The sequence below is a fragment of the Dacryopinax primogenitus genome (genome assembly GCF_000292625.1).
Source record: "Dacryopinax primogenitus strain DJM-731 SS1 chromosome Unknown DACRYscaffold_4, whole genome shotgun sequence".
Taxonomy (NCBI): Eukaryota; Fungi; Basidiomycota; class Dacrymycetes; order Dacrymycetales; family Dacrymycetaceae; genus Dacryopinax; species Dacryopinax primogenitus.
In genome coordinates, this window is record NW_024467201.1 from 1410248 (window position 1) to 1427730 (window position 17483).

Sequence of the window (17483 nt, forward strand, 5' to 3'; positions counted from 1 at the left end):
ACGAGAGGCGCAAAGCAGAGGGCTGCGAGCCACGGGCTCACTCAGGGCACGTTTATATGCACGATGAGGCAGGTCAACTCCACGGCGACCCAGAACAGAGTCGTAGTAAATTTGGAACGGCGCGATGTTCTGCACCATACTTCTTTCGCACATCGGCGGAGCTCATGACGTGAAATGATGGGAAATCTCTAACCGAGAGAGACCATATCACGGACCTTGCCCACACAAGGCCCAATCTGCCCAATCCAGCCAAAAGAGGGAGTTGAACCAGAGCAGGCAGGCCAGGACGAGTTTGGCGAGCACAAACTTCGAGAAGACAGCACGGAGTCCCGGCAAGAATGTGGGGAAGGGCAGAAACGAGAAGTCGCCGCGGCTCTCGGGGCGCATGTGGCGTCATCCTTCGAGGTTATTGGCTTGTTCTGCGCTTTCTTCCCGCAGGTTGAGCCATTTAAGGACTTCCATGCTTCGCGAAGCACCAGGATATCTGCGCCAGCACTGCTTTGAGTTTGACATCCGCATGTTGGAACTACCGCAAGTGCACCTTGGAGACCCATCGAAACTTGGCTGTTTGATCACGGCCAAAGTAGGGGTCGGGTGCACTACCGGCGGTTGATTTTACCGAATACGTCTTGGTTGGAGCACGACGAAACTGCGTGCAAAGGTGGTTCACTCGATTAAATGGCCGTTTTCTGAAAGTCACGGCTCCACGTCGGGGGCCATCGGGCAAGAAGGCAAGAAAGATCCTCGGACACCTGCTCTCGAAAAGCGTTGCCTTCGAGGGCTCGTGACAAGCTCAAACGTCGGGAAGATCGCATTTTCGCTTTAGGCTCTTTAAATAACACCCTCTTTGACGTAAGAACGCAGTTGCAAGGCGTCTTCTTGAGATAGGGGTTTCATGCATTGATGACAGTTGACGGGCTTCTGTTCGTTGTCACGCGTCAACAATCCAGACAGAAGGGTCACGAGGGCCTCGACCAGTATGTCAGGAAGTTGCGCTGCAGGTCTTCCTTGCTGGAAAGTTCATTGTTAATCGATTATAGCCTGAATCTGCGGGAAAAACGTGCACGAACTGGGGAATCGCACCGTTCTGGCACGCATGCATCCCAGTTGGTCGGAATTTGCTCTCTAGACGTTCTGGTACGCCACTTTATTTTCCAGATCTGATAGGTGGCATCTCCGAGGACGAGATGGGGAGATGTTCTGGTCGGCCATTCCCGGACAGGTGACCAATCTAGATTCTCTTCATAGATGCACGAAGAGCAGTGAGAGGGAAGAGACGAACCAAATATGATGCGCCTTGTCAGACTTGGAGCTGGGCGCATGTAGTGGGAATAACCTGCCTAAAAAAACAGTGGAAATTCAAGACAAGTGCGAGTGCAAGTCCACTCAACCCCTCCGCCGGGATCTCCGTGCACCGTACAAGGCAGAGCCGGCTGAGCGCCGTGTACTAAAATATCAAAATTCAGCACTTGACCAGAGGGGCAGAGCTTTTAAGTCGTTTGTGGATCGATCGTCCGTGGAAAGCATGCCAGTGGTCTGAAGACCAGCGACCTCCAGTAGGAGTGGTACACTTGGACAAATGAGAGGGCCCGCGGAAAGCACGACCGGATACGCCTTTGGTCCAGAAGCGTGATAACCGCCTTCCTTCGGTTCCCTTAGCAGATGTTAGGATAGAAGAATACAACAAAGGAGGGCTGCTGTCAAACCCTTGAGGCAGCCAGCAGGTCACACACCCCGGCGGGCCGGCTGCCTGGCTTGTGAGAGTCGGCTAATTCTCGAAGGAGGCAAGAGCACCCGAGATCTATGTGAGGGAATTGTGCGGCAAAAGCTGATGGATTGCGGATGAAAGGTGTAGAGAGATGCAAGCAGCAAAGTACAAAATTAGGCAAGATGAAAATAGACCTAAATATCAAACCACTGCACATGGTCAGTACGCGGTCCAGCAGAAAGACGAATAGCTCACATAGTACAGCATTCACACACCCATCGTTCTCCGGGTTGTTCGTCACCTGCGCATACTTGCCCCATACCGCCTTCCCCCCAGTCGTGACGATCCCAAGCTCGGAAACGTTGACCTCTATCACGGTTCCTTTTGTTAGGACACCCAAGCTGGTGTACATGGGGCTCTGTGGGTTCTTCTTCACTCCAATGATGGGAAGTTGGAACGTTGCCTGCAAGTCCGGGTGCGTCACGTTCGCTTTCTTGACTCGCAGCCCCATGGGGCGGATGAATCTCTCGAGCTTGACGGGCTTGCGTGTGAACCCCTCCCCGACAAAAGTAGCTTTCGTGACCATCCGTTTCCAGGCTTTCTTCTTGCCCTTGCCTGTACGCAGGACCTTGAATACTTCCTCTTCGGCAACGCCCCGTACTTTCGGGAGTGGAACAGAGTACTTCGCCGCTTTGTCCTTCCGCCGCTGCTTGACAGCCGTCGAGAGTGCCTTGGCGTTGTTTTCCTGTGCACGATCGAGGAGGTATGTGGGAAGAGCGGTGCCAGACTCCTCGGTAGATGTAGTAGTCTTGGTATTCCGCTCGTCGTGTTGCTTGAGCGTCTTCTTCAGCTGAACCTTCTTGGCATGTTGTATCTGATGATGCAGCTTCGCCTTAAAGCCATGGAGTGTCTGAGTTTTAGCGGAGACACGGTGCACTTCACGAGCAAGCCGCTTTCGCCTGAGCGGGCGGTTAGTGGGATATCAGCTGTGGTGGAAGGAGGACACACTTCTTCTCCTCATAGTCTAACCGCCGACCATGCCGTTTGATGTGCTCTTCGATATACTCGTTCTGGGGCTAAGCAGACATGGGCGTGAGTGTAGTCCAAACACACAAGGAGAAGATGCATACCATGTTTGTCTATCCAAGAGTACGAGGAAGAGAGGTTGGGTGATCGGTGCCGTCCCTAACCAAAAGTTGTCAGTCCCAAATGAACGGAAGCGAAAAGAAGAGTTATCACCAAATTTAGAAGGTGAATTACAAGTTTACCTCCGCTCCCAGGCGCGTCACTGAGCAGTCATTCCACGTTACGGAGACACGACTCTGTCTCACAACGACACTTACCATTGCGCATACAGTACACTCACCTAACACGCTTCATACGCCATACCTCACCCGCATATCTCTCCCTTCTTCACCCTATCTCGCCGACCACATATCTCTCTCCCAAAATATTGTGAGGATGGCCAACATCCTCTTCGACCAACAGAACCCCTACGGTCAACAACAGCCCTACTATCCTTCCTCCTCCTCCGTCCCAAACGCCCCCAACCTCCAGTTTTACTCCTCCGACTCGGCAGGATACAATGCCTATAACCACAGGCCAAGTTTGGAGGGGAATGTTGGCTCTGGTGCAGGGGTGGGTGGGATAGGAGGACAGACGTATGGCAGGATAGAGGGGCCGTGGTGGTATGCTTTCGGTACGGGAGGGCTCGAGGGAGAACCGCCCTTACTCGAGGGTGGGCATATATTCCATGGCCACGAAGTACTTTCAGCTCACTTCGCTAGAAGAACTTGGCATCAACTTCTCCCATATACGGGATAAGTCACTGACTGTGCTTAACCCCCTACAAAGGGTCGATGCGCGCATAATGGATGACGCCGACCTTGCAGGCCCGCTGCTGTTTTGTTTCTGTTTCGCCATGTTTCTCTTAATTGTTTGCGTCTTCCATGTTATTAAGTCTCGTCAGGAATCGGCTGACTTACTCATTCTTCCAGAGCGGTAAACCACAATTCGGTTATATTTACGGTGTCGCCCTCCTTGGATCGACCAGCATGTACGCCCTCCTCAACCTCATGAGCGAAACGGGCATCGATGCGTACCGCACGGCTTCTGTGCTGGGGTACTGTCTGCTACCGATGGTGGCGATGGGGGCACTCAGCGTGGGGGTCAAACTAGAGTGCGTCCCATTTCTACCCACAATCTAGCGTTCTCTTCTTTCTCTTCTTTCCGCCACTCTCGCCTTGTGTCCTCTGCCATCAGTTCTGTGCTGACGATCTCCCAGCGGGATGATAGGCTACATTCTCTCCCTCCTCTCCGTCGCCTGGTGCACACATTCCGCATCCGCAATTTTCTGCGCAGTGCTGACGATGCATGACCAACGATTCCTCGTCGCCTATCCCGTAGCGCTGCTCTATGGTTGTTTTGGCCTGTTGACAGTGTTTAATGTTGGGGGAGTGACGAAGAGCTAGCTGGTGGAGGAAAGAGGACGGAGCGGCAACTGATCGGACGGACGATGGTCCCCTGTATGCCATCCCCCAAAGTACAGGTGTCTGTCAGATTTGACGGTCTAATGGAATGCATCCTACCATATAAGGATATGCTGCCTTAATTTGGAATCGGATCCCTCTGACCGGTCATGATAAGACGATTGCACCCATAATTAATACAGACGTTGCGGCGCGATGCCTTCGGCAGTTACTTTGCATGTACTCTTCTCGCCGAGTCCCACATGTCCTTGATATGTGATCATTGTTGCATTCGGCACAATCAGGTGTACAAGTACTGAATATTCCGTGAACCTAGACTGCTTTCCATTTCTCAGCGGCGTCGGCGTGTGTGTAATGAAACTTGACCCTACACCGGGTCATTTTATAATAAATATGGACGGTGTGATTGGTTGCTGGTATGTAGCAAGTCCTGCCCGCTTGCCATACTGCCTTCCAGCTCGCACTCAGACTCCATCATCTTGGTCACTATCCCATCATGTCAACTGAAGACTGGGGCCTGTTCAATAATCGAGTCGTGACTGAAGCTCAAGCGACGTGTTGCAAGATCGGCCTGGAACCTCGACCTGAAGACCGCTTCGGGTGGGACAGATGGAACATGGCTCAAGTGCATACCTGGTAAGTAAACAACCCTCTCTTGCCGTTCATGTACTAACGCCTGGCAAAGTTTGCTGAACCGACTCGAGGCGACATACAAGAACGCGACACATATAGCACCGAACGACCTGCGTAACTACTGGCTGGTTGCGTATGATGATATCCAATTCGTCAACGAGCACCACCTCCACGAAGAGGAGTGCTATTTTCCTCATCTTCCAGGAGAATTGATGGAGTCGAACCATAACCAGCACATGGTGTGTGTATATGCGTCAACCGCGTTCTGTTGCTAACTCTAGATCAGGAGTTCAAGGATCTCTTGGGAGAGACGCTCTCTTACCTGGAGAGTGTCGATCCATCGAAGCCAGATGCAGAGCCATTCTCTGCTACCAAGTTTCGGGCCTCGATGGATCGCTGGCTACTCGTCGCCTCGCAGCACATGGCGGATGAGCTCAACACGCTCGAGGCCGACAACCTGAAGAAGGCGGGCGTGACGCTTGACCAGCTAAAGGCTGCAATCAACGCTGTCAACAAGCACAGGGAGGAAACAGAGGTTGTAAAATACAGCTTGCCCGCCATAATATACGCCAATCCACCAGGCAGCAAGTTCCCGAGTGAGGCCCCCTGGTTTGTGGGGGCCGTTTTGGCACCCTTATTTGCATATGGAGCGGGGCGGGGGAGGATGAAGTATTATTGGAATGCGAGGCGATGGGAGACAACACCTCCCAACCCACCATCTTGATCAAATACAGGGTCTGACACCTTACTCACCTCATGATATGATCATTTGTCAGTAGTTCTGGACTAGTAGACAGTTATTCGTGTGCATCCGAATGTCATCACATGTCCCAGCGCATAGCACAGAAAAGAAGTCATAGCGTCTCATAGGATTAACCCTAGACTTTACATAGTTTTGCGGTGCAATGCAAGCCCTCGAGCTAAACCGAAGGCGAAATGAGAACGTGTGCTCCAACGACACGCCTCATGTGCGCTCATCCAACGCCTCACCAGTTTGCTCCCTGCTGGTCGTACGTCGCCGGTTCTGCCGCCCAGTCAGTAGCGGCCTGACCAGGCTCCGCAGACCAGTCGAGCCCCGGCTCCTGTGCGATACCAGCTGCAAGAGCGGGGTTTATCCCACCTGCGGCGGCAGCACCCTGCACATCCCAGTCGGCGAGTCCTTGTGGAACAGCCTCCTCCCCAGCAGCAGCGGCAGCCAATGCATTTGCTTTGGCAGCAGCCTCGTCCGCCTGCTGCTTCTCAACCTCCTCGGGATCGCGATAGAAGAACATGTCGACCATGACGTCCCAGCCGTCCGTGGTACGCGGTACCGTGCCACGGAGACGGAGGACCTCACGGCAAAGCATCCACCAAAGGAGACCGACAGCGTGACGAGATTTGTTGTTGGTAGGGATGGCAACGTCGACGAACTTGAGCGGTGCATCGGTGTCGCAGAAGGCAATGACTGGGATGTTGACATACGAGGCCTCGCGGATGGCCTGGTGATCCGTCCGAGGGTCGGTAACGATGATGATGCGGGGTTCCTTGAACGAACGGGTGATGTAGTTGGTAAAGTTTCCGGGAGTGAAGCGGCCGGCGATCGCCTGCGCGCCGGTACTGGCAGCGAACTTCAACACTGCGCGCTGCCCGTACGGCCGGGAGGAGATCACGCAAATATCATTCGGGTTCTCAATCGTAGCGAGCACACGAGCCGCAAGGACGAGCTTCTCCCATGTCTTTCCAATGTTGATGATGTGGACACCTAGACACTGTTTAGCCTTCCAATGGCTTGCCAATGTATGATGCGGTACGCACCATCCACACGCCTCTTCCACACATATGACTCCATTTGTTTGTCGCAGTTCTTGGCACCGATATGCACCGCCGCGGCAAGCATCATCTGGATATCCTCATCGGTTGCGCTGAGCACAGAGGGTAATTTTGACATTTTGGTCTACAGAGTAACAATCAGCAATGGAGTTCCTTCTAACGGTCGTAATGCATGGGTTGGATGGAGTGCATCCTTGATCCACTCTCGACATCCACCGAACCCACGGTCCTGGCCGCTAGCCAGACACACCCGAGCATCTCTCCGAACGTTTCGCTCTCTGTCGACGTCGAAATGAAGGAAGTCTACTGACCGGAAGATGGTGTTGAGGACGGCTCGCAAGTCAATGAGGACCGCCTGGAATGTTTATCACCAGTTGTAGTAGAAATTCAACTGAGCGTCAATGTCAAGTATGAATCATATTAATGGATTTCGCGTCAAGTGTCCAAGGGTCCTTGCATGGAGTAATTTCCTCCGATAGCACTTTTTCGGAGGCAGAGTCCCTAGAATGGACTGCCGGGCCCTATTTCCTCAAATCGGCCATGTGCCTGCCCTAAGCAACACCCTACAGTCCAATTAAGAAAAGTGGTGGTAAGAGATCAACCCGTGTGCGAGGGTCCGGTCTGTCATTTCGTTCTAGTTAACACTACCGGAACTTTTCACGGCGTTTTTCTTTTCATACAGTATGCCTTATGTGCCGCTTCTCATATGGGAAATGACCTCGATGATACTGTAAACCCGCCGCCGCAAAAACATTACATTGGCCGTCGCACTGTAAAGCGGAAAGAATAGTATATATAATAGCCATGCATATAGCTACAGTATATAGAGAAAAGTAATATAAATGAGTTATAAAAGAAAAACACCTTGAAAAGTTCCGGTAGTGTTAACTAGAACGAAATGACAGACCGGACCCTCGCACACGGGTTGATCTCTTACCACCACCTTTCTTAATTGGACTGTAAGGTGTTGCTTAGGGCAGGCACATGGCCGATTTGAGGAAATAGGGCCGGCAGTCCATTCTAGGGACTCTGCCTCCGAAAAAGTGCTATCGGAGGAAATTACTCTCCTTGCATGTTCCAGCATCGCCACACGGAAGTAGGGAAGTCGCGATAAGCGGAAGTATTCGCTGTGAGCGTGACCACTATTTTGGGTAAGAGCAACGTCGCTTTCTTCACACCTCAAAGCCTTCCTTCAAGAGCATAACAGCTTCCATTGCGCTTCCCCACGAGCTCTGATACCCTTGCCCGCCATGACTGCAGCGTCCTTTTAGCTCGCGTCGTTCTATGTGGTTGTGAAATACTGACGCACCCATAATTGTACACGATCGGCACCTGTTTCCCCTTACAATTCGGCACCTCGACCGTATCCTTCTCCAATCTCAACCCTCCCTTCCTCCCTGGCCTCAGCCCACAGCCCGCCTCGATGATAAGCGGCCTGATGTCCTCCACCGTGGGCGTGCGGCCTGACCCACGCACCTCAGCAGGTGCCAGTTCAGGAACGAGCTTGATAGCGCCTTCCAGGATCATCTCATGTATGTCCTCTTTCGGCTTCGGATACCAGTCGTCATGGAACCAAGTTCCGCCGAGAATTACCTATGGAAGAACTTAAATGACACGACAATCAATAGTGATACCTCTCAGACTCACATCGCCAGATGGCCGAGGAATAACATAGGTAGAGATGCCTGGCTGCGCCTTGCCACCCATGCACTGCTTAATCCATGGCGCGCGGATCAAAATTGTCTGCCCACGGATGGGGAATACGTTCTCGTCCTCCACGCCGCCCAAGGTCCGGGCGCCGATGCCTGCGCAAACGGCGAGCGCGTCGGGCTTCTCGCAGAAAGCGCCCTCTAGCACCTGGTTGATGTGCTGCACCTGGGCACGGACAGCGCGACCACCCCTGACTAGGACTTGTGAATACAGCCAGGGTAGATAGCGCCAGACATCGAACGTCACAGACATAAAGTACGTGCCGGAAGTAGCGCCGACGCGTAGCTCTTCGGAATAGAGTTTGCGGTACTGCAACACATCCTTGAATAAGCAACACATATGCGGCGACCAATAACCGGGCATACCTCAGGCATAGTATCGGCCAGAGGATCGGGCTTCGTCACTGGATCGTGGTAGTAATGGATGATCGGAGTGCGCATAAACAGATGCTCTGTCGGACTCCCTGGCTCTGACATCTTCCACACCACGTCAAACGTATCCATGTCGAGCTCTGTGTCGCTCATCAGCATTTAGATCACACGGCTTTGGATGCAATTCAAACACACTGAACTGCCTCTTATCATCCCCTGCCATACTGGAGTGATTCGCGCCCGCAAAGTTGCTCGTGTAGCGTATGTCCCGGGCGTCCCCAGGAAACAGCTGCGCTATCACCACCACATTGTATCCCGCCTCGAGGATCTTGAGAGCAGTAGTGAGACCGACCACGCCTTTCGTACGCAACAAATGTTAGAATCTAACAAATCGCGTGGGCTCGGGACTTACCTGCTCCGAGGACAGCAACAGTGAACATCCTGAGCGTTTTCTCCAAGTGACCAGCAAATGACTATCGCAGCCCTAGAGATCTATTATCGCTTTTCCGCTGTATTCCGACATATTGTCCCAGTAAGCGCGTGGTCCTGTCGTTTGTCAGATAAGAGAGGGTCCAACACCGGTCGGTATCGGCACGCGACTTACACTTTCGATATCGAAAACCGTTCTCAATGCTTCCAACTCTCCACCATTGCCACGGTATTATGAATTGGAGATGGGTACATGATTGCTCTTATCTTGTCCCTCTCACACTGATATGCCGTGATCCTCCTCCCTCTTAACGTCGAGAGTATCCTCCCTGTGAAGTCGTTGTTTGTTAGTGATGTTAGGAGACGAAGGCCATGTGGGACGGCAGGGTGATTCCTCAGGAGTTCCTAGTGTCTGCCTCACGGCCGGCTTGGGCTTGAATTTGGCGAAAAGGGAACCCACGGGCCAATATATGCGGAATAGATGAGCTTTCCGTGGGGAGACGGGGCGGTGGACACTCATCACTTACCTATCGTGCAAAGACGGAAGGGAGGAAGGGTACAAAGGCACCGCCGCGGCGGAGAGGCGAGGGTGGAGCGAGAGGATCGAGACGTTTTAGATGAATAAATCGATGTCTGTGTCTGGTAGCAGGAGGTAGAGATGTCCTCATATTATGCTGTCGGCTGCCACTACTCAACTCTATTCTCCATCATTGAAGAGGGAGGAAGAACAGACGAGGTTGGCTGTGGTTGACCTTGTACGGTAATGATTCTTGTGTTGGCAAGATCAATTTATTGCAAATGTCGTTTGCAAATTAGGCGCCAAATATTCTATGATAATAAGTTAGTCTGGATAAATAGGTATAATCGCGCTGGGACATTGGTCCGCATGAAATATGCTGACCTAGACTCACGCAAGTGAAAAGGGCTACATGTCATGCCACCTCAGTGCTTTACTGTGACATCGGGTAGCCTTCAATTTCCTCTTTTCGCTCTGCACTTACCACCTCCCTTGGATTCGACGGCCGTATTCGGCTCGAGTTTCGGTTTGAATTGGGCTCGGATGGTGTAGGCACGCAGGGCAAGGGAAGGAAGGCTAAGGGGAGAGAAGGGGAAGTGAGGGGAGAGCCAGGGAGGGGACGAGGAGCGAGAAGGAGAAGGAGGGCGAGGGGCATACGAGGGAATTGCACGCAGCTTTACACACTTGCCAGTGTGATCTCCCAACGAAAGATATTTCTCTCACACCTACCAAACACATCGCTCGATCACCAAACACATCGCTGAATCCTCACGTGCATGTATAAAGGCGATGTATATCATGTTCGAGTTGCTGAGACTGCTTCGAATCAACCTTGGCAGCTCTTTGGCATTCACGAACAGACCGCGATCGTGTTTGGCGAGGGGGACGCTGTCCCGCAGCAACTTTACGAAAGACCGCGATGTCTAGTTCGGGTCGTGCGCCGGGATGTGGTAAACGTTGTTCGGACAGTATCCTCTGCGAGAACGGCGGCTTGATGTGCCTGCGCGAACACCGCGTCTAGTCGTCGGCCTTCTGTATTGCACCATCGGCTCTCTTGAACAACTTCACAGCCTCCATGGCTTCTGCGTGTGGAATATTAATGTAGAGGCAGATACTGTAGTCTCGAGTGCCGATGCTTATTCGATCCCGTTACCGGATCGAGGGCGTCGTCTTGATGAAAATTAAGAAAGGATGACATTCTCGCAGGTCTTCGTCAGAGATAATTCTATACAAAAGTGGAAGCCGCACTTTCCTGTAGTTGTGTGCATGGTGAATGGTAGTAGTGGCGTGGTCGTTCACATGTCGGTGATAAGGATTCGGCTCTGTGCCCCTTGATCCAATACGTCAACCAAAAGAATGAGCGCAACCTCAAACTATGCTGATCGCAACCTGATTGCCGTGATTGGGGACGAAGTATGTTCTGATGAGAATCCTGCAATGTTTTGTCTGACAGTTGCTTTCCGAAGGATTCCATCACGGGCTTGCTATTGGCTGGAATTGGACACGTAAACTCGAATCAAAAGAAGAATTTCCTGGTCGTTGATAACAGTGCGCCAGTATATTTTCTCACCCATTATTACACCTCTGATTAAATAGCAGAGACTCAAACATTTGCGATTGAAGCTGCCTTCAACGAATTCACAGAGCGGAAAGATATCGCTATCCTTCTGATCAATCAACATGTGCGTTTATCGAACTATCTGGCCCTTACTTTTCAATCCAACTGTACATGGTAGATTGCTGAGCGAATACGGCCAACCGTAGAGAAATACCAGAATGCGTTTCCAACTGTGCTCGAGATACCGTCGAAGGATCATCCATACGGTGCGTGAACTGCCTTCCCTGAACGAGAATACCCCTCAACACTCTTCAGACCCATCAAAGGATTCAATACTGAAGCGCGTGCAGAAGATGTATGGAGACTAGAAGTTGTATGACTGGCGCTCAGGTAAACAATTCGCCTGCCTAGCACACGAGATCCGAGCTCCACAGAATGGTACTCGGGCGGCCGGTATCATAGGGATAGGCGACACAATGTATCAATATTCCGCGAGATGGATTTGGAAGGGTTGGAGTTGAATATCTGGGCCAAAACCCCGAGTCCTCTGCAGGCCAGTGCAATTCTATAAATACAACAAGTCTAGTCATCGTGCTACTGCACTCCACCACTGTTTTTGGTTGATTGAAAAGAGGGCGTGCGAGACAGGGCTGGACCCGAGTTGGGCGGCTTCTTCCCTATCAGGGGAGGAGGTCGGCTTACCCCAGTGCTCATGCCTTTGGGGGATGAGCCGTTCAACGCCGGCGTTGGCGGATTCGGGTGCGATGCATTCTTCAGCGGGGAAGGAGCAAAAGGCTTGTTGCCCATTGCTGACGAGGGGCGCGGGAGACCGACCGAAGCAGGCGGTGGAGTGAGAGAGGCGGCGACTTTTCCCACTGTAGACACCGGCTTTGAAGGAGACTTTGTGGCGCTTTTGACTGGCCCCGTTGCCGATGACGAGGGTGGTGGTGCTTCCTCATGGGACAGATGGAGCAGCCCACAATCTTTGAGGAAGTCCCATATTCTTCCAACTTTGTTCACATCGATCTTCAGCACCTCTCGTGCCTCGCGCCGTGTCATTCTACCGTTTCGGCGGGCAAATTCACGCACGAGAGCTTCTTTCATGCCCAGGAACGGCTTAGGAAGAATGCGCATCGTGCTGCAGAAAACCTGCTCAGCAGGCGTGAGGAGATGAATAGAGTGTGCGTTGGCAAGATTGAGGGGAGGGGCTGAAAGAAGATCAAGTTCCTCAAAGGGCATGAAGATAAAGACTGATGCTTACGGGGTTTGCGCACACGGGCGCCAGGAATCACAGATAACGTGGTTGGAGAGCCGCGCCCAAAGGGCGGCACGCTGTCGCGTTCTCCCGGCGCGACTGAGCCACGTACAGATTTTGACTGTGGGTACGCTCGATCTACATATGCACGGTGGTTGGCGTGCTGTGCTTTGTCCTTCTCGTAACGCTCGACCTCGGCCGTGCTTAAGACTCCGTCCCGGCGCATCTGCTGTAGTTCCGTTATTCGTTTCTTGAGTGCTGTCTCGTCTGTAGGATATTTCAGTTACAGGACGATGCATATGAAACTCTGACTCACACATCAAACCATCCACAAACACTTCGAAGTCTTCCGCCGTTTGGACGCGCGCGAATGGCTTTTGCCGCTGAAACATCTCTCTTTCCTCTTTGGGTCGTTTCCTCTCCGCCATTTGGAGCTGTGAATCAACATCAGCCTCTATGCTAAATCCAACACACGCAATTCCTCATACCTTCTTATATTCTAGCAACCCACGCTGGAAGACAACCTGCTTTGCCCTGATCCTCTTATCCAGTTTATCATAGTATCCCTTAATCAGACTGAGCTTGACTTCCAGCTCCTCTGGTTCCTCTATGCCAATGGGCGGCTCCGGCGGCTCAGTTTCTTCACCTGGCCCGTCTTCGTCCTCCCCATCCCCATCTCCGTCCGTCTCTGGTTCGGGCTCGGGCTCGGGCTCGGGCTCTGGTTCTGGTTCGGGCTCGGGCTGCTCGTCACCGCCGTGTTGCAAGACGACTCCAAAGTGCATGTCGGCAATGGCCTCCTCGGCCTCGTGTACCAGCTCGTGCTCGAACTCAAGCCTCCCAGGCATGTAGCCCGTGATTTCGTGATTTGCTGGGCCTGAGGTAGGTGCCTTTGGCGGCGGTGGCGGGGGAAGAGCATCTGACATCTGTTTTATGCGTCTCCGCTTGCAAGCAAGAAACTCTTCTCGGTCATAGTCCGGGAAAGGGCGCTTTTCGACACGTGGCCAAGTGGGGGAGGAAAGGTAGACGGAGCGGTAGTGATATTCGATATCAGCTTTGGAACGGAGGCCGAAGAGCTTATCTGAGACCCCCTGCCAGTCTCCCAGACCAGAAGAGAGGATGCCATCGAGGAGCATAAGTTCCCTGAGGACATTTCAGTCATACACATAAGAGGGAAAAGGTCATAATATGCACTCATCAGCGCCCCAAGCCTCATCATATATTGGATACGTTGGCTGATCCTGTGTCTTCCGTCAGCATTCTTCCGCCACCTTCCCTATATCACTCACAATGACCATATAATCGTGCCACGCTTTGTGTGACCCCACCTCCCTTCCCTCGCAGAAGCACTTTGGGCAAAGATCTATCTCCTTGCAAACAGGGGTCGCACACTTGATGCGAATAAAGTTGGTGATGTCGGCGTCGCATGCATCGCAGGAGTAGCGATCTCGCCCTTCTTTCGAGCTTTGTTGGGACTTTCGCGATTGAGAGACGGTCATCGCTGCGAGAAAGAGCCTAAAGAAGAGAAAGGTGCGTGAAGATTTTGATGTAGACAAGAAGGCAGGCCAGAGCCGCGTAGTAATCTAGATTCAGACCAGGTATGTTCTGAAGTAATCAGGAAACAGTGTGTTGTAACGATGCAGAATATTGCTGTATGGTGGTCATCAATACAGGCATGGTCGGCGCCTGTTACTGAGCAGTACCCTTCGGAAGTAAAGGGCCCTATTATTCCCAAATACAGCAATTTCTTATAACGACGAGAAATATGATATTCTCATTATAGCAACCAAGCAAACCTGCTAGATGGCCTACAACATCTTATAGGCATAGCGAACTTTTCTTTGATAGGTAATTTGGAACCCCAATTACCTCCGATGCCCGCGTGTACTGGGGGCTGCTAGAACTTCGGGAGTTGCTGACTAAGCCGCCTCGCACAGCCAACAAGGATTATATAGGCGCTTCCCAACGCTCGTGCTACAGTTGTACTTCGGCGCTCACTACACGGTCCTTCAACTCTTTCCAAAAGTTGCTATACTCGGCATAAAATGGCTTCACATTTGGCCAACATTTTCGGCACAGAACAGGATCGTGTCAACTGCTCCTTCTACTACAAAGTGTGTATCTCTTCTTTTGCTCGTTTGATAACTCTATGCTGACCCGTTTATCCGAGATCGGTGCTTGCAGACACGGCGATCGGTGTTCGCGCAAGCACATCAAGCCGCCGTTCTCTCAGACGATACTGCTGAACAATGTTTACCACAACCCGGCGCACGACCCGAACTGCAAGCTCTCGAGCCAGGAGCTGCAGGACAACTTCGACCAGCTGTACGAGGACCTATACATTGAGCTGTCCAAGTTCGGCCATCTTCTCGAGCTTCACGTGTGCGACAACATCGGCGACCACCTTATCGGCAACGTGTACGCACGGTACGAGTGGGAGGCTGAGGCACAGGCTGCCGTCGACGCGCTCAACGACCGATGGTATGCCGGCCGGCCGTTGTACGCCGAGCTGTCTCCCGTCACGGACTTTCGTGAGGCTTGCTGCCGGCAAAACGAGAACGGCGAATGCAACCGCGGGGGGTACTGCAACTTTATGCACCTGAGGATTGCGAGCAAGGACCTTGTGAAGAGCCTCGAGGTTAGCCAGCGGTTAGAGAGGCGGATGCAGGGGAAGGAGAACTCGAATGCGGGAGCCGGAGCTGGGTGGCAGCCACCGAGCGCAAGCAAGAGGGCGAGGAGCCGGAGTCCCGCGAGAGGTGGTGAGGGGGAGGACAGATACAGGCCGGCGCCGGCGTCGTCTGGTACTGGAGAGGACAGGTGGCGTCCTGGTGGTGGTGCCCCGCCGACGAGCGAGGACCGCTGGAGACCTGGCGGAGGCACTGGGACGACGGGAGAAGATCGTTGGAGGCCCGGCCGCTAGGCATGTCATGTATGCAGTTGCCATGTTTTACACCTTGATCTGGTTACCTACCCTAGCCACGTTGCGCTGAGAGCTTGTAAGTAGCGCGCGTTGATCGAAAACATTGCGTTCCTTGAAGTTGTCCCGGGCCATCGTCCCGGTCACCGAACACGATCGCTGTTTGTGAATGCGAAAAGAGTTGCCAAGGCTGATTAGCAACTCGAACATGATATACATCGCCTGTACACATGCACGTGAGGATTCATCGATTTGTTTGGTAGGTGTGAGAGGAATATCTTTCGTTGGGAGATCACACTTGCAAGTGCATAAAGCTGCGTGCAATTCCCTCGTATCCCCCTCACACTCCTTCGTCCCCTTCTCCCTCCTCGTTCTCTTTCTCCTCCTAATCCGTCCTTCCTATCAATCGACCATCAAGCCTGAGCCTGACAAGAAGCGACGGAGGTCCCGGGGTGGGGACGCCCCCCTCTGACTGTCGTCCCCCGGTGAGCGCTTCAAATGGACAACAGTGTGGAGAGGGGACGCCCTCCTCACGCGCGTTGTCTGCGCCGAAGATCAAGTGGCAAGAGCAAGAGGAATATAGCACAGAGGAGTATCCTAATACGCAGAGAACGAGCGCTGACCATCTTTTTGTAAGAGGAGACTCCCCGCCTCGCATTCCCTCTCTCCCGCCCTCCCCGCCCTCGCCGTCCGCTCTCGCACTCGCTAACCCCTCCCTCGCACTCGCCCTCACCGTCGCCATCCCCGTCGCCATCCCCATCGCCATCCCCGTCGCCCCGTCTTCTGTTGGCGCCCTCGTGGCCGACTTCTCCCCTTCCCCTCCCCCCTCCCCTCGCTGACCCCACACCCCTGCCGCGTGCCGCCCTCCCTCCTGTCGCTGCCTTTCCTCCCCCTGGCTCTCGCCCTACCTCGTGCTGCCTCGTGCTGCCTCTCCGCTCCTGCCCTCTCCACCCCTTCCGGCTCCCCCTTGCCTTCCCTGCTCTCCCTTCTCTCTGTTTCTTACTCTCGTCTTCCCTCACTCGCGTCCCTGCCCTCGCGTCCCCGTCCCCACCCTCTTCATCTCGTTTCTGATTGCTCCCCCTACCCATCCTTTCTTTCCGCCCTAATGTCCCTCGGGTAAGTGTCCCCCTTTTCATCCTCTCACTCCTACCGCAGAGATGCACCAATAACAACGGACCGACAACGTCAGACGACGACGCCAACCCCGAGCCCAGCAATGAAGCGACGAAGGCAAGGTGGTGGGGACGCCCCCTCCTTGCTGACGTCCCCGATGGTGCTGAAGAAGGGGATTTGTACGGAGGGGGACGCCCCACCATGCATATCGCTCGCACCGAAGCACCGACCAACTAGTCCTCACCGTCCTCGCCTTCCTCGCTGCCTTCCTCGCTCGCCCGCACTCAGTCCCCGACCGGCCCTGCCGCTCCCTCCCCTCAACCCCCCCTTTCCCCTATCCTTCCTATCCTAATACGCAGAGAACGAGCGCTGACTACATTTTTGTGACAGGAGACTCCCCGCCTCGCGTTCCCTTCCCTCTCTCGCGCCGACCCCTTTCCCCGACTGCCTTGTCCTTCCCGCCCTCCCCGCGCCCGCCCGCTCTCGCCCTCGTTAACCCCCATCCCCGGCTTTCTCTCCCGACCTGGCGCGCAAGAACGATCGCACTATGCTGGTGGGGACGCCCCCTGTATTGGTGTCGTCGGCGTCGAAGATCAAATCCGAGCTGCGAGGTCTCATTGGAGTGGTTTGGCAGGTGATCAGCAACAACGGGTCCATCCCGGCGAGTTGTTGATGATGTGTGAGGGAAGTTGTATCATGTTATCCATTTGTGTACATGTCATTCCTTTGTACAATACCACGTTCCCTTCCCAAAAGAAAAGAAAAGTCATCCAATATTCAAACCGTCTATTTGTACCTCTATTATTATTATTATTATTATTATTATTATTATTATTATTATTATTATTATTATTATTATTATTATTATTATTATTATTATTATTATTATTATTATTATTATTATTATTATTATTATTATTATTATTATTATTATTATTATTATTATTATTATTATTATTATTATTATTTATTTATTT

At 52.8% G+C, this 17483-nt stretch overlaps 8 protein-coding genes across 8 annotated transcripts; 3 read left to right on the forward strand and 5 right to left on the reverse strand.

Annotated features, from left to right (window-relative positions):
• Positions 1-1821: 1821 nt before the first annotated feature.
• On the reverse strand, positions 1822-2836 carry DACRYDRAFT_114776 (TGF beta-inducible nuclear protein 1; the record flags this gene model as incomplete). The annotated part of the gene is made up of 4 exons (XM_040769874.1): positions 1822-1917; positions 1964-2667; positions 2717-2784; positions 2822-2836. 4 exons carry the CDS (start codon positions 2834-2836, stop codon positions 1910-1912), a joined length of 795 nt encoding a protein of 264 aa, XP_040631347.1. The 3' UTR covers positions 1822-1909.
• Positions 2837-3107: 271 nt separating this feature from the next.
• On the forward strand, positions 3108-4389 carry DACRYDRAFT_20978 (Yip1-domain-containing protein). The gene is made up of 4 exons (XM_040772177.1): positions 3108-3446; positions 3499-3644; positions 3706-3887; positions 3993-4389. Exons 1-4 carry the CDS (start codon positions 3170-3172, stop codon positions 4177-4179), a joined length of 792 nt encoding a protein of 263 aa, XP_040631348.1. The 5' UTR covers positions 3108-3169; the 3' UTR covers positions 4180-4389.
• A 254-nt stretch (positions 4390-4643) lies between these two features.
• On the reverse strand, positions 4644-6956 carry DACRYDRAFT_20980 (ribosomal protein S2). The gene is made up of 4 exons (XM_040772178.1): positions 6625-6956; positions 5117-6571; positions 4872-5069; positions 4644-4768 (listed from the first exon to the last, which is right to left on the reverse strand). Exons 1-2 carry the CDS (start codon positions 6755-6757, stop codon positions 5817-5819), a joined length of 888 nt encoding a protein of 295 aa, XP_040631349.1. The 5' UTR covers positions 6758-6956; the 3' UTR covers positions 4644-4768; positions 4872-5069; positions 5117-5816.
• An 846-nt stretch (positions 6957-7802) lies between these two features.
• On the reverse strand, positions 7803-9160 carry DACRYDRAFT_114779 (nucleotide-binding domain-containing protein; the record flags this gene model as incomplete). The annotated part of the gene is made up of 6 exons (XM_040769875.1): positions 7803-7893; positions 7949-8232; positions 8287-8658; positions 8715-8860; positions 8916-9077; positions 9133-9160. The coding sequence occupies 6 exons, from the start codon at positions 9158-9160 to the stop codon at positions 7812-7814; spliced, it is 1074 nt and encodes a 357-aa protein (XP_040631350.1). The 3' UTR covers positions 7803-7811.
• A 63-nt stretch (positions 9161-9223) lies between these two features.
• DACRYDRAFT_20982 (uncharacterized protein) lies at positions 9224-10660 on the reverse strand (the record flags this gene model as incomplete). Its single annotated transcript, XM_040772179.1, has 4 exons — positions 10051-10660; positions 9677-9977; positions 9325-9582; positions 9224-9266 (listed from the first exon to the last, which is right to left on the reverse strand). A coding segment is annotated over exon 1 (175 nt), but the record flags the coding sequence as incomplete, so codon positions are not given.
• A 349-nt stretch (positions 10661-11009) lies between these two features.
• Positions 11010-11799, forward strand: DACRYDRAFT_20983 (vacuolar ATP synthase). Its single transcript, XM_040772180.1, has 5 exons — positions 11010-11079; positions 11133-11214; positions 11266-11348; positions 11403-11490; positions 11540-11799. Exons 1-5 carry the CDS (start codon positions 11023-11025, stop codon positions 11590-11592), a joined length of 363 nt encoding a protein of 120 aa, XP_040631352.1. The 5' UTR covers positions 11010-11022; the 3' UTR covers positions 11593-11799.
• Positions 11800-11818: 19 nt separating this feature from the next.
• Positions 11819-13975, reverse strand: DACRYDRAFT_76928 (uncharacterized protein; the record flags this gene model as incomplete). Its single annotated transcript, XM_040776234.1, has 6 exons — positions 11819-12432; positions 12486-12746; positions 12796-12913; positions 12968-13619; positions 13671-13717; positions 13766-13975. 6 exons carry the CDS (start codon positions 13973-13975, stop codon positions 11819-11821), a joined length of 1902 nt encoding a protein of 633 aa, XP_040631353.1.
• Positions 13976-14476: 501 nt separating this feature from the next.
• On the forward strand, positions 14477-15482 carry DACRYDRAFT_76932 (RNA-binding domain-containing protein). Its single transcript, XM_040776235.1, has 2 exons — positions 14477-14590; positions 14647-15482. Exons 1-2 carry the CDS (start codon positions 14522-14524, stop codon positions 15394-15396), a joined length of 819 nt encoding a protein of 272 aa, XP_040631354.1. The 5' UTR covers positions 14477-14521; the 3' UTR covers positions 15397-15482.
• The last annotated feature ends 2001 nt before the right edge of the window (positions 15483-17483 follow it).

What these genes read in the sequence shown, in the direction of transcription:
- DACRYDRAFT_20978 (XM_040772177.1), top strand. Translation starts at nt 3,170, where the DNA reads ATGGCCAACATCCTCTTCGACCAACAGAACCCCTACGGTCAACAACAG. An exon ending in AGAACCGCCCTTACTCGAGG is followed by an intron (nt 3,447 to 3,498) that starts GTGGGCATATAT and finishes CTTCGCTAGAAG; the next exon opens with AACTTGGCATCAACTTCTCC. An exon ending in TCGCCATGTTTCTCTTAATT is followed by an intron (nt 3,645 to 3,705) that starts GTTTGCGTCTTC and finishes TCATTCTTCCAG; the next exon opens with AGCGGTAAACCACAATTCGG.
- DACRYDRAFT_20980 (XM_040772178.1), bottom strand. Translation starts at nt 6,757, where the DNA reads ATGTCAAAATTACCCTCTGTGCTCAGCGCAACCGATGAGGATATCCAG. An exon ending in GTGGAAGAGGCGTGTGGATG is followed by an intron (nt 6,572 to 6,624) that starts GTGCGTACCGCA and finishes AACAGTGTCTAG; the next exon opens with GTGTCCACATCATCAACATT.
- DACRYDRAFT_20983 (XM_040772180.1), top strand. Translation starts at nt 11,023, where the DNA reads ATGAGCGCAACCTCAAACTATGCTGATCGCAACCTGATTGCCGTGATT. An exon ending in TTGCCGTGATTGGGGACGAA is followed by an intron (nt 11,080 to 11,132) that starts GTATGTTCTGAT and finishes TGCTTTCCGAAG; the next exon opens with GATTCCATCACGGGCTTGCT. An exon ending in GTCGAAGGATCATCCATACG is followed by an intron (nt 11,491 to 11,539) that starts GTGCGTGAACTG and finishes AACACTCTTCAG; the next exon opens with ACCCATCAAAGGATTCAATA.
- DACRYDRAFT_76932 (XM_040776235.1), top strand. Translation starts at nt 14,522, where the DNA reads ATGGCTTCACATTTGGCCAACATTTTCGGCACAGAACAGGATCGTGTC. An exon ending in ACTGCTCCTTCTACTACAAA is followed by an intron (nt 14,591 to 14,646) that starts GTGTGTATCTCT and finishes CGTTTATCCGAG; the next exon opens with ATCGGTGCTTGCAGACACGG.